Raw genomic sequence first — 16,684 nt, 5'->3', positions numbered from 1 at the left:
ATATATATTGCAGTGGTGCAGTAAAGCACCAGCCACAAACTCTACTTGAATATAACCACTGAATGAAAAGGACAACAGCTGCCCCAAAGGGGATATAATCCAGGTTTTTCTTCTAGGGCCATATACAGTTTCAGGGCCTTTGATAATGCCTCAATAATGCTGTGAAACCTTCATCTGAGTGAGAACCAGGCTCTTTATGACACACCTTAGCTAACAATATTGCTGCGGATGTGTGTGTCCACCGCTGAGGGCTCTGCAGAGCTAATAGGAGCACAGCCTTGGGTTTGCAAGCAGAACGAGCAGATGTGAGGCGGGCACACATGCAAAGAGCAGATCCATTGAATAAGCAGGTGTTGTTTTCACCCCCTCACTCTTCTAAACATCACTCAGTGTTCAATGAAACTAGGAGTGACGTCCCGCCACCTTGTCACGCTGGGGCATGCCAGATGCTAAGGCCCACAGTGAAATTCTAGATATAGATGGAGCTTCTAAAGGGAAAGCTCCGTTTTCACTCCCGGAAGAGGCATTCCTGGCACTCTGTAATTATCGCAGACCTGTTGCAGCCCCACAGACATTTCAACCTACGCTACCAGAGGAGAGAATCCACAGACACATACCAATATCAACCTATGGTGGAAGGGGAAAGAGGAAAAGCAGGACATAAGCGAAGGGTAGATCCCATAACACTGGAAGAGGCAGGGACTTAGTGAAAACAGGATCAGGCTGCAGCCAAAAAGAGCTGTTTAGGTTGGAACCTGCAGGTCAACGTTATCAGAGGCGCTGCTGTGTCCACTCAACTTAAAGCAGAGGAAGTGAGGAAGCACCAGGACATTTCCAACCTCTGACGAGCGCGTTGAGGTCTTTAGATGAAAATTTCTTAGCGGTGTCACGAATAAATAATTTCTTTACAACCTCGTTCTGGGGCAAGTAACATCCTCCTCAGCTCAACCCATGTCATTTCAAGACAGATTTAAACGATTATTGCCTCCTTATGTTTCCTTTGTTCCATAACTATAGGATCCTCATGTCACAGCTAATAGTCACCCATTATTGGAAACGTACTTGTGGAGCTGAGGGCCCCTTTTATATAATTTGGCCAGTCAAACAGGCAATTCCATATAATTACAGCACACAGAAATCACCCAGAGAGACATCTTAATGTGCCACTATTTATTAACAATTGCTAACTCTTCACTCTGTATTGAGTCCGCTCTCAAGACAAAACGTGGCAATCTGTGTTCAGTAAACAGCTTTGATAATGCTCTCAGGGCTGAGGAGCGGTCACATAGCTGTTCATTAATAAGAATCGTCAGGAGGATTTCCTTCAGCCTAACTGGGAATTACAGGAGTTGAAAGGAGGAACAGAGCATGCATTTGCTACCTATCACTTGCCAACACGACGGTCAGCTCGGTACTTGTCTCTGAAGTACCAGAGTGTACTCCTAGGGCCTCAACTTGTAGTCCTGACATCAAGGAAAGCTGAATTGGGCCCATATTAATACCTAGGACCATTCTTTTCCTTCACAGCTACCTGTTCCCAAACATTTTCAGTAACCAGCCCGCTGTCATTGCTTAAAATACACTACAGGCTAGCATCCCCCCCCCCCCCCCCCTTTTCCCACTGCACTTTGCCTGGCAGAACTACTGAAATCACGGCTTAACGTGGGTCGACTGAATAGCTGTAAGTCACTTTGTATCCCTGTGTAAACCATGGTTTGAGAATTGCTGTGCCAATGTGCTGATCAGGGGAATTGCTAGCGAGGAATGCTGGGGTCTGTTCCCAGTTTGTCCGCAGGTCAATTGTATATGCGTGGCTCTGTCATTTAGGCCAATCTTTTCAAAACCCACTCAACCCATCTACTTTAGATTGAAAATACTGGCCTTAACTTCTCAGGGGCCTACTTTGACCCCCTGGAAATGGAACAGAATAATACCACTTTCTCTCTCTCTTCCAGAGCTTAATTCAGCTTAGATCTCTTGATATTTGTAAATGCCTTAGGGGATTCCTAAGGCTATACCAGGACAATCAAGTACTAGTATCTCATTCTCTGTTGTGCAATATTAAAATGCGCAGGCATGGAGGATAGAGAGGGGAGAGCTTTTGGCTTAACTGTTTGTTAACTGGCCAGCCAGACTGTCTGTTTTTTAAACTCTTGCTTTTTAGGTATGCCGTAAGGCTTTCTGTTCCAATCTTTCCCTTTAAAGCGTATTTTACATTTTGGAAGAGAAAATAGAACCATTTTCCAAAATAAAGCTCATAATAATCACAGCGTCCTTTCCCTTTACGGGTACGCTCTCTTTCCTTCAGAGATGGCTGAGGCCAAAGTGGGTCTTTAATCAGACTGCTTGCAATAGCATTGCTACATGTCCTGTGATTAGTGGCAAAGCTCTATCTTGCTATGCCTATCCTAAAAAATAAAATTGTTCAGAACCCGTGTTGTGGCCCGGAGAGGAAGTGATACGACACAGCTAACGTTCATACAAACTCGCAGCTCAACACAAAGCGGTCTGGTCCATACCGCCTAGCAGAACGTCCATAGATCATGCCGTTCCCTGGATCATCCTGGGCACTGCTGGCTGGTACAAGTTAAGACAGCACCAGAGCATTACAAAAATTAAACTGTGTGGACAATCACAGGACATGCAGGAAAGTGCATGAGTCTCTTCCTTAGGCTTTTTTTAACCACTATAGGCATATGCTCCGACTCTGATTAAATTAAAAATGAGCTTCCTTTAGCATTCCTTAGTACTTGGGACTGTCCCTTCGCTCTACTACACATAGGACAAACAAGTCAACATAGGTAATTAATTGGCATGCCAGTTCTTTGCATTAACCATCTTGGCCCGGTTTCACAACGTGTGCCTTCAGCTTTACTAACTTTATAGCAGCAGGAGGTGGTAAGACTTCTACAAAGTTAAAAAAAATAAGGCCATGGCAGACTGGGAATGGAAAATGAGGGGGGAATCCAGACTGTGTTTATCCTGATTTAAGCAGTGTCTTGGTTCCACGCCAGACGACAGCATTTCACCAAATTATTCCAAAACAGCCCGCTGTTTGTTTTACTCTGTAAGTGTTGTGTTGCTGAGCAATGCCAGATCGACAGCTCTCCCTACAGAACGGGCAATGCTCCCTTTCCCTGTATCTGTACATCCTGCCCTTCAGAGAGAGCAGTGAGAGAACATCTGAGACCGCACAGAAGCATGGTGTCTGGAGGAAGATTTCTGCCAAAGATGCTCATATCACCCTACTGCCTAGCCCCATGGAGAACAAATGCTTTCCTTCCCCTTCCCCTTCCAGCACCCCTGCCCACTGAAGACTAGCCCTTAAGAAAAAGCTCCATCCAAAGCTTGAGCACTTTTGTACAAAGCCTGCACAAGTCATCCCTAAAACGGTTCCTAAATTCTACCTTAGTTCATTCCTTTAATTATTGCATATAGCTGTGATTCCCTGCCTCTAGGACCCCGGAGGAGCTTCTCTTCTATCCCGGTTCAAACATTGAAGACCCCTGCACCGGTCATGGCTTCGGACCCAAACTAGATTTGAACCAAAAACCTTAAAGTAAATGTCTCCAGCTCACTATCAGTCCTCCAAGGCTTTCAGGGTCTCATTGGCTACAGCTCGCCTTTGAAAAAGAGGCCTAGCGATTTCTGCCATTTAACAGATGATCTGATTAGTGGGTGTCCCACAGATGCTGTATGCTGTTATGATGATAATGACAGCTTTACTCTGGCTGCAATGTGAAGTGCCCATGTGATCAGGCACGTTTTTGCCCACCTAGCACAGCACACAGAATTGTACAGGCACAGTTGATTACCGGGGAGCCCTGGTCCTATTTTTCTCTATATGAGACAGTGATCTCAAAGTGGCATTAAAGGAATAAGATTGTGGCCCTGATGCTCATCTCATTCACAGCTGAGTGATTGAGAAGTAAAATCGTAACAGTCCCTAGATTTACAAGAGTACCACATTGACATAAACAAGATTAAAATTGGCCCCAGTAGTAGGATATTCCCCGTCTGGGGGATGACTGACATGACTGTCATATTTAAAGGAGGAAAAAGAACAATTTGTCATGAAAAATGAGAGTATTTCCTTGCTTATGGGAGATGAGCAGAGTCATTTTGCTTTCACTGATTTATTGAATATATTCTATATATCCTTCCAGTTAGTAGGGCTAGCTTGTGAGCAGTCAACTTCATATGCAGAGCTAGTTTTGACTGAGTACGAGCATGCACAATATCATGTCAGCTTCCTGCTTAGATAGCTCAAACTTTTAGAGGGAAGTGTCGCTCTCAAATACTCATAATTACAAATCTGACATTTGTTTTCCATGTGCATTGCCCATTTTTGCTTAAAAAGTGCCATAACTGCCAAAATCTTGCCCATAAATTTGTCCACTCGGCTATTCATAGATAGCAAAAGTATTTAGAGCACAAGTCTTTCAGAAACTAATTCAATTTGGTTTTAAATGAGTAGGCATTTGTTGCTAAAAAAATAATAATGACTTAATTTCCATGTCTCATTGCGTGGTAATTCAAGGGCAACCTAAGCCTTTAGGCAGGGCACAACAGGACTCAGTGGTGAAGTGGCCTGCCAAAATTACCTAAAAAGGCTTTTCCAGGCTTAAGTACTACAGAGATGAGAGCAGAATGAAACTAGAAAGCCAGGCAGAGCACTCGACAGATCCACTGGCTCCCTCTTCTCTAGGGCTTCAAATACAATCTCATTAGTCCCTGAAGTGTTTTGAAAAGACAAATAATCTCATTTAGCACTGACACATTAACTCCCACCCCTGATGAGGCTATGAAACCAGCCTCCATCACCCACTTGTTACCATTTTCAAATAAGCACCTTTGTGATGTCTCCCACGCTGTCCTCTGCCTTGGGAGAAGTTTCCCCCAAAACATCTAGAAGGATATCTCGTGTTCTTTCTTTAAACCTCCTCTTTAAAACCCTGCTTGTTGCAATGCCTACAAAAAAATCTTGACAATGGCAGATGTGCCATGACTTACTGCAGATTGCGATGACTAATGCCCTCACGTTGTTTACATGTGCTCCCACACCCGCCTTCATCCATGCATTGTCTTTTCTCTTGTACTTCAACTGGAAGCTATTTTGGGCTGGGCTGGTTTTCTGGCCTGTTCAGCACTGACTAGACTGAACTCCTGCTCCACAGCTAAGACTCCCAGATAACATATCATACAAATAAAATAATAGCAGATCAACAGTTAGAGCTGGACACTGTAAACAGGCAAGCTGGACTGTCCGTTTGTTGGTCCTGGCCTCCTAGCCTTTCAAATACGTGTCCTAATGCATAAAGGCTTCCCTATCAGCCTCCATCCTGTTCTACCCCCCAGTAATGTGCTTATACCAAACCTCTGCCATACTGATCTCCTTTATATAGCAAGAAGCAGACACAGAGGTGATCTAGAATACAGAATTACAGGCAACAGAGTGGGAAGAGACATGAAGAGCTCATCTCGCCCATTCGCTTGCCTCAGAGTTATATAAACCATTCCTAGCCTGTTCTACAAAGCCTCCACTGATGGAGGCTCTCAGTACGTAGTATCCCTGCAGCTGGAATGTTTTGCCTTGTGTTTAAATTAAATCTCTCTCACTGCAATTTAAGTCCAATCCCCAGCAGATATAGAAAGTCCCTTACTTTCCTCAGCTACCTCGTATCCATTTCAGGACTATTATCCTCTTTCCCTCCAGTCTTTGCCCCTTGAGAAACAACTCCAACCCTCTTGCAGAGTTCACCTCCATTCTCCATTAGTGTGGCAATACTATGCCAAATGGCTACGACACACAATCCCCTCTCACACGCATAAATACACACACACTCCCACACTCACATCAGCCTGTGCCTACATTGTACCAACCATCCTGCTGTTATATAGAGAAGAGCCTCCCAGAGAGGCACTGCTCATCCTCTTCCACATTTCTGGCTCTGGATGCTCTTGAGCATGCCTAAAATCCGGATATTCTGTCTGACTCTGACAGCTGCTTTCCAAGTACTTAGGAAACTGGAAAGGGGAACGGGGAAGACCCTGGTGCCCTGGCTTAAACCCACATCTCCTTTAACAGAGCAGTAAGCCACGATGGGGTAATAGGGCAGCTGTCATACTTGCTAAGCTGCCTTCATGGCAACAGGGCATTAAATATTGTAAACTCAAAATAAGCATCAAAACCCTCAGGAACCCTTGAACACTCAGTTTCCCAGCTGCACACAGCGAGTCTTTTATTCAGCAGAGGCTGAAGACAGACTAACCTCAGCCCTGGTATTATTCCTGGGGTCACTTGGTTAATGTCACTGCTGTTTTCGCCCTGGCACAGAAGGGTGAATTTGGCTCAGTATTACTCATGCTGAAGCAGTGAATCCCACAATGTTTCAAGCTCCCAGCACTCGATCATGTATCTCTCCCACGTTCCCTTCAGATAAAGAGATACAGAGTGATGCAGCATTTGCCTGCAGAAGAGTCACTGCCAGTGCTGTGCAGAGCTCTCAGGCTTTGGCTGGCAGGGGAGAGTTGCAGACCTGCGGCGTGGCAATTCGCACCTCCTGAAGTTTCATCAGGAGTTAAAGACCTGGATGAATCCACAACATTACAGTGGAAACTCAGCAGAGAAAGCTATCGTGAATACCTACCAAGCTACCCACTGGATCTACAGACAGCTGGATCTGCAGACAGCCGCTCAGGAAGTGGGATGCTGCGCTAACTGCTTATTATGCTGAGCTAAATCCTTCTATTATTACTGTGTGCGCTACCTGTCTTCTTTTGATGCATTCAACTGTTGTCTCTCCTAGAAGCACAGCCCTGAAAAGGACTCCCTATTTCCCCGTTCTCTGATTCCTTACCTACATTTGTTCGCACATCAATCAGTTACTTTGCTGATGGGATTCTCTCCTAGTTAACTGTGCAGAGCATATACGAGGGAATCTCCATTCACGTCTGCTACCTTAATAACAAACCCGGCACTGTTCTGGTCTTTTAATGCAAGCTCTCTTAGTATTGCTATCCCTCTGTAAACTCAACACAGATCATCTGTATATCGACTCCAGATTCTCTCAAAACTCAGGTCAGGTTTAGCCCAGATTCACTCAGCAGTAGTGTCAGCTCATTGCTACTCAACATCTCTCAAACCTGGCATGAAATCCAAAACCATCAGAAGTATATCCCTTACTTTGGATTTATTTTTCCATGTAGTTTTAAAAAGGAAAGAAAAAAAAAAAGGAAGAAAAGGAAGAAACTATCAGAGTAACCAGTGAGCACGTTCCAGCAAAAATCAACAATATAATCTGTGCTTCTCTCAACCAAGTGCTCAAATCACTTTGAATTAGCAAACTCCAAGGCAATATAAGCTGACAGACTTCAAGTCAGCAACGACAAAGCAAACATTTAACAGAGCAGGTGATTTCCAGTGAAGTGACACTAGAAGATCACAATGCAGGCCTTTCGTTAAGAGGCCAAATTTGAAAAGCAAAGCAATTCTTTTAAGAAGAAGCTACGCTGTGGGCTGGCCCATTCGGCCATCCAAAGGCATCAGCTGTCCCTCTCTTCCTCCTAATCATATCACGGGTGAGAGCAGGAAGGGAAAACTATCTGCCCAGCTGGGTTCTTACTCTATCCAATCCATGCTAACAGTGCCTACCAGGACGCAGGGAGACTACACAGGATTCAGCAAAAGGAGCGTCCCCGCTTAGCAAGGGGAAGACCAGCAGGCAGCTTGTGATTTGCAGAATCACAGCCTGGTCCTAAGGGCTGCCACAGACCCCGGGGACAGGCATGCCTGAGCAAACATGGGAGCTTCTCCTGCTATGGAGCAGGAGATGGGCAAACCTCAGAAATCTCAGGCAACACTCAACACCGTAATGCTCCCGAGCCTCAGCACAAAGCTCTCTTGAGAAAAGGAGAAGTCTAGCCGGATTCTCCTTTTGTCATTCCCATTTTAGTCTTTCTATATCAGGGGGGGTCCAGCAGTAGCAACATGAATCCCCAGGAAATTTTAGATTTCCAGTTCTAGGACTCCACTGCAGGAGACACAATCACTTCCTGAGAGATACTCTGCACGCAGCAGCATCCCTGAGAGAATAGGATGATTGCAGGAAGAGGTGCCAAATGCACAAACGCAGGAGGCTTGCACAAAATTTGCAACTCAAAATCCCAAATGTTCGCAGCTCAGCAATGTTCACCCTGGCATGGCTCTTGCGAACTGAACAAGCGGAGGTGCCTAATGCTCTTTTAGGGAAATGACAGCACTTGGCCCTGTCTGTAGAACTCTTCAGACTCAGGGCAGCGTACAAACACAGATGAACACAGCCCGGGATGTCACCTGGAAGGGTGCTGCAGCTGGGGAAAGGGAAGCAGAAAGCAACGAAGTGATTAGCCCAAGGTCAAATAGAGTTTAATTTACAGGCATGGGGGTGTTAACAGCTCTCAGCCCTGTGGTTTAGCCAGCGCACCCAGATGCACTGGTCTAATAAATTGTTCATTAGAGCCTCTGTGGAAATTGGCAGTGCTTTGAGGCCTTAAGTATTAGAATTAGTACAAACTGGAACTTCCCTTCAGCAGAAAAGTCCCACTTTGAATCAAAGAGTTAAAGTTTCAGGAGAAACTGAATTTTTATTAATGAAAACTGCAAACAACTGTAAACTTGAGAACCGACTATTGTCAAGGTATGCAAAATGCCTCATTCTTATCCATACTCCAAATCTGAGGTGATAAATGATGGTAGAACATAAAAGCTAAATGGCAATCTCCAAATGAAGTGCTTCAGTCTTATCTAAGTGAATCACTGCTATCATTTTCTGCCAGAAATGTTGTCAGAACTGCTAAATTCTTACAAAACATTTTGATTCAATAAAATCAACATTTTCCAGCAGAAAAGCATTCTGCTAGAAAACTTAGATCCACTCAATCTGTGAGTGAGGCACTACAAACAGAGTTCTGGGACCTTAAAATAGCCCATCTTGCATCTGTATGCTTTCCCTGAAGTACACAGAACTCCCATAACGCAGGACATTCTTTACAGAAGGACGATCTCCAAGATATGGCAAGATCACATCACACCTGCATGTCAATCCCCTTCCCGCAGCCTATCTAGAGCAGCCATTCCAAACGAGTCAAGATGTAAACTCAAAGGCTACTATTCATGCTTTGTTATTTCCCCAGGGTAAAAAGGGTTTTTTTCTTCTCTGCTGCACAGACAATGTTTGGATGTTTTCAGGAAGAAAAGTAAATGTTGTGAGTTGAGAGAAGAGCTCAGAACATGTTGTCCCTTTAGGTAGGAAGCATATCAACGAAGATGCCTTGTATTCATGCAAACATGGAGTTAAGGATGGACAAAGCCGCTTCTTGTTGCATTGCAACAACCTGGAATATCTTAGGGTGTGGGCAGCTCACTCCTTACACTTATTTACTTTGTCAGTACACTTCTGTAGTTTGGTCTGCTGCTTGTGAACCCCACAAAAATACACAGGTGCTGCACAGTCCTTTCAGCAAATTGTTAGCATGTTGGTAAATGCAGTCCTGTAGGCAAGATATTCCAAAAATTCAGCATGGACAAAACAAACTCAGCAGCCATACAAGTTTTTGCCACCAAGAGCTTTCAACCTTGCCTAGCACTAGAAAGGAGAGCAGAGCTCAGACTCCCTTGGCTGATCAGCTTTATCTCTGTGGATGAAGCTAGGAAGGAGAGGAGGAGAGGGCAGAAAGTCCCTACGTGTACAGTCTTACTATGGTCCTCAGCGCAGTGCGAATTAAGCTTTAAAGCTTAGTAGACGTTATAGAGGCCAATCATGAGCTAGTAGGCAGAAGAGACAACATGAGCCAAACTCAAACAAGACAACCAAACAGTGAAAGGCTCCCCTACAAATCCTCAGGCACCAGCTATCTTTTCTAACTGTCTCTAATAAATTGCCGGGACTGCCAATAAATATTTTAGAAATACCATCATAAGACACTTAATCAGATTGATCACAGTTTGCAAAGTTAGAGTCCAAATGCACGGCTGTGCAATTTCCTTTTGTCCCTATCCTCTCCCCTCCCCTTACCACTAGTACTACTATTATGCAGGTGTAGTATCAGAGCATGTCAGTACTATTGTCCTACTATGCTTGGTACCCTATAAGAATGAAAAGACAACCCCTGCCCCGAAAACCTTGTCTGCCTTCCTTAATTAAAGGGTGCTTGGTCCTTAATTAAAGGGTGCTTGGTCTTTAATGACAGTCAAACACCGCTCCTGCTGAAGCAGGGTGAGAGGCTAAGAATGGCTAACACTGTCTCAGAGAAACGGCAGGCTCTAAGGGAATTCAGACACAGAGAAAGCAGGGCCAAGCCTAAACTCCAGATTTTGTGCTGGACCTGAACAGCTCCATCATTGCTTAGGGGGTGCCTGTTTCAAAACCGATTCCAAACATAGCACTTTCACAAGTGGCAGCCTCTAGTTCCTCTGAAATCAATGGAAAACCGTTCCCTTTGCTTGCCACGGGAGCAACATCAAGGGCCCAGCCTGAGAAACTCTGTCCTATGCAGGGACGTCAAGTCCCTGGCAAGTACAAATCAGCCACCTGGGCAGCAATGACCCACACATCTCCCACAAGCCTTTTCAGGTCCATTTCACTGCAAAGAAGCTGTGCCTATAGCAGGGTTACATATATTTCAAACTGCCAAGGCCAAAGACTCAGAAGGGAGATTTCTAGCAATAAATAACATTAATGACACAAGCAGACAGAGCTTCCTGTCCTGAGAGCTCCAAAGGCACATGAAAAACTACACTATAAATGTCACCACCACAGACACCAACACTGACGAGAAGCCACCTCCGGGGAAGGCAGGCAGCTCAGGCTTCCTCACGACGACACGCAGTCAGGAAACCGAGGCTGGTACCAGAAGGACTTGGGTGAGAAATGCTCCTCAGCACCACAAACCCTTGGCTTTACTTAGGGGCAAACTCAAGAAGTACCCAGGCCCCAGCTTTCCTCCCAGCATGGCCAGAGGACCTGCTCTTATGTTCTTGAGTAGGCTGTAGGCTGGCAAAAACGAGTTCTGAAATCGCAACCCAAACAGCAGTCAGCAGAGCCAGAAAGAGAATAGAGGAAGCGATTTTAGGCCTAAACTCAAAGGACCAGCTGAGAGGTTAGTTGCAGATATAATAAAACATGCTTGGGGAATATAAGCTGCATCCTCCTGCAGCCTAGTCCGCTCTCAAACACAAAAACACTTGCACTGATCATAAAAGGCTTACACCAACATAGTTTTACCCAGATAAGTCCCCTAAAGCTGACGGAGTAGCAGTATACGGTCATGTGAAATTAACCATTTTTTTTCTAGCTGCTTAGGTAAATAACACCAAACACTGCATGAACATAAAGACTTAAGCCTCCTTTACAGAAACTTCTGCTTTAGCCAAGTCAAAGGCTCCCTTCTCTCTTCTCACAGTGTCCGGCCTTCTATCCACCTTCAGAAGAAAAGCAGCGGTGGGCCTTCACCAACAGCTCAACTGCACACCTGGGAGAGCTCATTTCAGGCTTTCCCTTGGAAGTATTGCTGCAGCAGAATTCAGAATTTGTTTTTGCAGGCCCTGCAACCCTGCAAACTACAGCGGGACTAGATCGCTTGCCATGGTACGTGTAAAGCTCAGAGCACCCCAGCGCAGCAGGACAAAGTTCATTCATCAATCATGCTTTCGGACATCACAACTTCTGGAGCCAAAAGCCTTAAGCTGCTATAGCTTGGGCTAAAGGGCTAAGCCTCGCCGCTGGCAGCTGAAGCAGCCCTGCATCCTCTGCAGGCTCATGGTGCAAGCACTGAGTAGCAGGTTACGTACACGCTATAGATAGGCAGGCCACGGGCCCTGGCAGACAGAGGTGAGCTCAGCCTGGCACATCAGCACAAGTCACCCCAAGAAGGCTGGGAACCTCTCCGGTAAAACACCAGCCCAGCACGTTATCTTCAAACCGATTGGGTTTCGCACAGATCCCAGTCGACCTGGTGGGAAACACAGGGGAACCACAAACCATGGAAGAAAAGGTGGGGCAGGGATGTCCACGCCGATGTAACCATCCCCTTCTGGGCTCCTTCAAAGGGGGGCCTACTCCCTATCCGACTCTCAAGCCTCTCTGGTGAGATCAAAAGCCTGGTGCCTCTCTCAAGAGGACCCCGAGAGCTGTTCAACCAGGTGCTCGCTGCCACTTGAGAGCCTCTGCCAAAGCGGTTTTAGCGGTTGGGCCTGTACGGGGCCTAGGCAAACACAACCAACACTGTAGCTTTAAAACCACTTCAGTGCAGATGTTGTTTCCATGGTAACTAGTGGACCAAATACATTAGTGTTTCTAATAATAAACCAAACCTTCATCTTGGAAAATGTGATCCCCCCCCCCCCGCTTTACCACCATCACCCTCCTTTCTTCCTTTCCCCTCCCCTTTTGCTGAATTAAGCTAGCGTTTAACAAGCAAGCCATAATTAGTAAATAATTGGATGGGCCCAGTAACTCCCAGCGCCCAAGCAGATGGAGGAGCATTACACGGAGAGAAGGGGGGGGGGGGCACGTTCGCTATATGAACCTGGGAACTGTCCAGAAAGCGATGATATTTTTAAAAATCCAAATCAAATGGAAAGATGAAGCCCCTCTTTCAACTGCCCCGGCACCAACTTTGGTGCCCTGGCACCCACTCCGCACTCTGAGTCTGGGTGTAGCTCCACGGTGACAATTTCTAGGAACCTTTCACTTTTTCCGCGGCTGGCTCCGTCCGGGAAGCAGCAGCTACTTCTTTCTCTGCACAAAGCAGCAGAAACTTCACAGGTGCTCCCCCCCACCACCACCACCCTCCGACTCTTCCCTGCCCCTTAGCCCACATTTCGAACGACAGCCGAGACCCCCAAAGCGCCCGGCGCTTCCTAGCCCGCCAGCCACCAAAAACTACCTGAGAGCGAGCTGCAGAACCGCGGGGCTGGCGGTGGCACGGGGGAGCGGGCAAGTGGGAGATTGTCACAAATAAGACACGTGCAAAGATTCAGGGCAGGTACCCACAACAGTTAACAACACGCCAGACTGTGTTATTCCCCCTCAACCCCTCCGGTTTTGTGGGTTTTTTTGTTGGTTTTTTTTTGTTGTTGTTGTTGTTTTTTAAACCGGCATTCATATTCAAATCCACAGTGCAGGGAAGGAGCAATGGGAGGAAGGGGGGTGTGCACCAAGCCAACAAGGGAATCAATGCAGCAGCAACAGCAGCCCCAATGTCTCCCACAGTCCCTGCTCCACCTCGAGCTGCAATCGAGGACGGGGAAAGGGGAGAGGAAGGGCGGCAGCGAAGGGGGTCCGAGGTCGGGCAAGGAATGGAAAAAAAGCGCAAGGAGGGTGGTGGTGGTGGTGGGGGGTCCAAACACCTGCCGGGAAGGGATCCGGCTGTGACAGTCCCGGTGACATTTCGATGCAGCAGGGTTCTTTGCCTGGGTTTGTTTTTAGGTCAAAGCGTTTTGTCAAGCAACCCCCCCCCCCCCCCGCACCCCCGTCCGCTGCTGCGCGCCGTCACGGCGAGGCTGTCAAACGGCTACGCGCGCAGGCAGGTACACCCGCGGACCCACGGCGATGCCCACCACCCCGCGCGCACGCACCAGCCGGCTGCCACTGGCGGCGGTTGTCATCTAAATGTCACACGCGCGGAAAAGCTGCTCCCTTCCGCTTTCTTCCTTTCTCTCGCTCTTTTCTTCCCTTTTTTTTTTTTGTTTTGGTTTTTGGTTTTTTTTTTTTTTTCCTCCTCCCAATACCTCCTTTTTTCTTTTTTTTTTTTTGGTTGCATGTTATTGGCAGGACTTACCATGTCTGAACTGAGCTGGGCTAAGATGGCGAAGGTGGAGAGTCTGTCACAGAGGCATTTAGTTCGGAAGGAGTCGACTGGGACCGTTCGGCAGCCGCGCCAGGACCAGGCACCAAGCTGGGAGGAGGAGGAGGAGGATCTGTTCAAGGGAAGGGGGTGGCAAAAGCGCAGAGAGGAGAGAGAGAGAGAGAGAGAGAGGAGAGAGGAGAGACAGAGCGGAGAAGGGGGAGAGCGGGAGAGTGAGCGAAGGCAGCGAGAAGAAGAAAATTCATCGCCCGCGCGGCAGGGCCCCAGCCCACCCCGGAGCATCGCCTCCGCCACGCGGCCTCCCAGCCCCGTGGCCACCACCGCCCCACGCCACCCACCCGCCTATGGGGACAGGTCCCCCCAACGCTGGCCCACCCGCTGCTGTCCTCCCCCCCCCCCCCCGCAACTGCTCCTCCTGCCCCACGGCTGACTTCCTTCACAGCGCCCCATGCAATGTCCCACCCCCGGCCTGCCCTGTCCTCACACCCCCTAGACAACCCCCCCAATCCTGTCCTCACACCCCCTAGACAACCCCCCCAATCCTGTCCTCACACCTCCTATACACCCCCTCCCACTGCCCGGTTCTCACACCCCCTAGACAACCCCCCCAATCCTCTCCTCACACCCCCTAGACAACCCCCCCAATCCTCTCCTCACACCCCCTAGACACCCCCCAGTCCTCTCCTCACACCCCCATACACCCCCCAATCCTTTCCTCACACCCCCTAGACACCCCCCAGTCCTCTCCTCACACCCCCATACACCCCCCAATCCTCTCCTCACACCCCCTAGACACCCCCCAGTCCTCTCCTCACACCCCCATACACCCCCCAATCCTCTCCTCACACCCCCATACACCCCCCAATCCTTTCCTCACACCTCCCATACACCCCCCAATCCTCTCCTCACACCCCCTAGACACCCCCCAATCCTCTCCTCACACCCCCTAGACCCCCCCAGTCCTCTCCTCACACCCCCATACACCCCCCAATCCTCTCCTCACACCTCCCATACACCCCCCAATCCTCTCCTCACACCCCCATACACCCCCCAATCCTTTCCTCACACCCCCTAGACACCCCCAATCCTCTCCTCACACCCCCTAGACCCCCCCAGTCCTCTCCTCACACCTCCCATACACCCCCCAATCCTCTCCTCACACCCCCTAGACACCCCCCAGTCCTCTCCTCACACCCCCATACACCTCCGAATCCTGTCCTCACACCTCCTATACATCCCCTCCCACACAGCCCTGTCCCCACACCCCCTATACACCTCCCTGCCACACAATCCTCTCCTCACACCCCCTAGACACCCTCCAATCCTCTCCTCACACCCCCATACACCCCCCAATCCTGTCCTCACACCCCCTATACATCCCTCTCCCACAGCCCTGTCCCCACACCCCCTATACATCCCTCTCCCACAGCCCTGTCCTCACACCCCCTATACATCCCTCTCCCACAGCCCTGTCCCCACACCCCCTATACACCCCTCCAATCCCGTCCTCACACCCCCTATACATCCCTCTCCCACAGCCCTGTCCCCACACCCCCATACACCCCTCCAATCCTGTCCCCACGCCCCCTATACACCCCCCTCCCACACAATCCTGTCCCCCCCCCACAGCCCTGCCCCCACACCTCCTATAGACCCCCTCCCACACACCCCCTATACACATCCCCCCCCCCACCCCTACCCCCACGCCCCCTCCCCTACACACCGCCCCCGCCATACTCCCCCCGCCCTCACCCGCCCCTTAGCCCCGCCCCTCGCCCCGCCCCCCCACGCTACCCCCCCGCCCCGCCCCGCCCCGTACCCGCCGCGCAGCGGGACGGCTCGGCCGGGCCGGGCCGGGCCGGGTCAGACCGGGGTGGGCGGGCAGCAGCCGCCCCGCCCGCTCGCCCACCCGCCCGGACTAATGGCCTTTGGCGCGGAGGCGGCTGCTCGGGCGCAGGCGGCGGCGGCGGAGGAGGAGGAGGAGGGAGGGGGAGAAGTTGGCGGAGCCGCCGCCGGTCGTGACAGGGCCTCGGGGGCCCCTTTCTCGCCGGCCAACCGCCCTCTCCTCCCCCCCCCCCCCAAAAAATAAAAATAAAAAAACCCAAAACCTCAACCACCCCGAGGGGGAAGCTGCCCCGTGGGCGGCTGCGAGGCGTGTGGAAACGCCGTCGTGTCCGGGGTGAGGGGATGAATTTAAGCAGAGAAACGCGAGGGGATGTGGAGACGGGGTTAACGCCGGGCGTCGCGGGGCAGCTGGGGCCGGGCGCGGAAGAAGCAGGACCGAAAGGGGCCGTACGGCCTGGTTGAAGGGGTGTGAGATGTCCCCTGTGCACTTCTGACCGTCCTCAGAGGAAGGGACCTAGGCAAGACCGCCGGCAGCAAGCCGAAGGCAGCTCCAGCTGGAGCCGAGCTGCTCAACAGCCTCAAGGTGTTATCACAGATGGCCTGGGCTTCTCCTACGTCCTGCTGGCCCCAGCAGACCCGCCTTGGGTTGCAAGAGAATCAACGCGCGCTCTTGAGTCTCGTGCTGGGATCAACTGTTAACGCGTGCCACGCCGGCGCCTTCCCCAATTCGCTCTCGTTTGGACTAACGCACGTTTTGGAGTCAGAAGGATAACTGGTTTTGCCGTAGAAATTGTCAGCAAAACAGACTCCTTTACGCCTGTTGTGGAGCCCGGCCAGAGCTTCTTCACGTTCACCTGGCTTCTTCTGTTGCACGCTACTGCACGTCTGTCCAGCCGACAGGACATAAGCCCACGTTCCCTGGATGTTCAGCTCTTCCTATGGCTTTTGCTGAGCTAAGTCAAACTGGTCTCTCTGAGGCCCTCCGGATCGG

At 49.6% G+C, this 16,684-nt stretch overlaps 1 protein-coding gene across 8 annotated transcripts in view; it reads right to left on the bottom strand.

The window, feature by feature from the left end:
• The window catches only part of ADGRB1 (adhesion G protein-coupled receptor B1), a 281,945-nt gene that overhangs the window by 75,206 nt on the left and 190,055 nt on the right, over positions 1 to 16,684 (bottom strand). For all 8 annotated transcript variants that reach the window (XM_068933496.1, XM_068933499.1, XM_068933498.1 and 5 more), the window contains one exon: positions 13,822 to 13,960. In XM_068933496.1, coding sequence (XP_068789597.1) covers positions 13,822 to 13,960 — 139 coding nt within the window. The remainder of the gene's footprint in view (positions 1 to 13,821; positions 13,961 to 16,684) is intronic.

This window comes from Struthio camelus, chromosome 2 (assembly GCF_040807025.1).
Source record: "Struthio camelus isolate bStrCam1 chromosome 2, bStrCam1.hap1, whole genome shotgun sequence".
NCBI lineage: Eukaryota > Metazoa > Chordata > Aves > Struthioniformes > Struthionidae > Struthio > Struthio camelus.
This window is presented reverse-complemented; position numbering and strand designations above follow the sequence as displayed.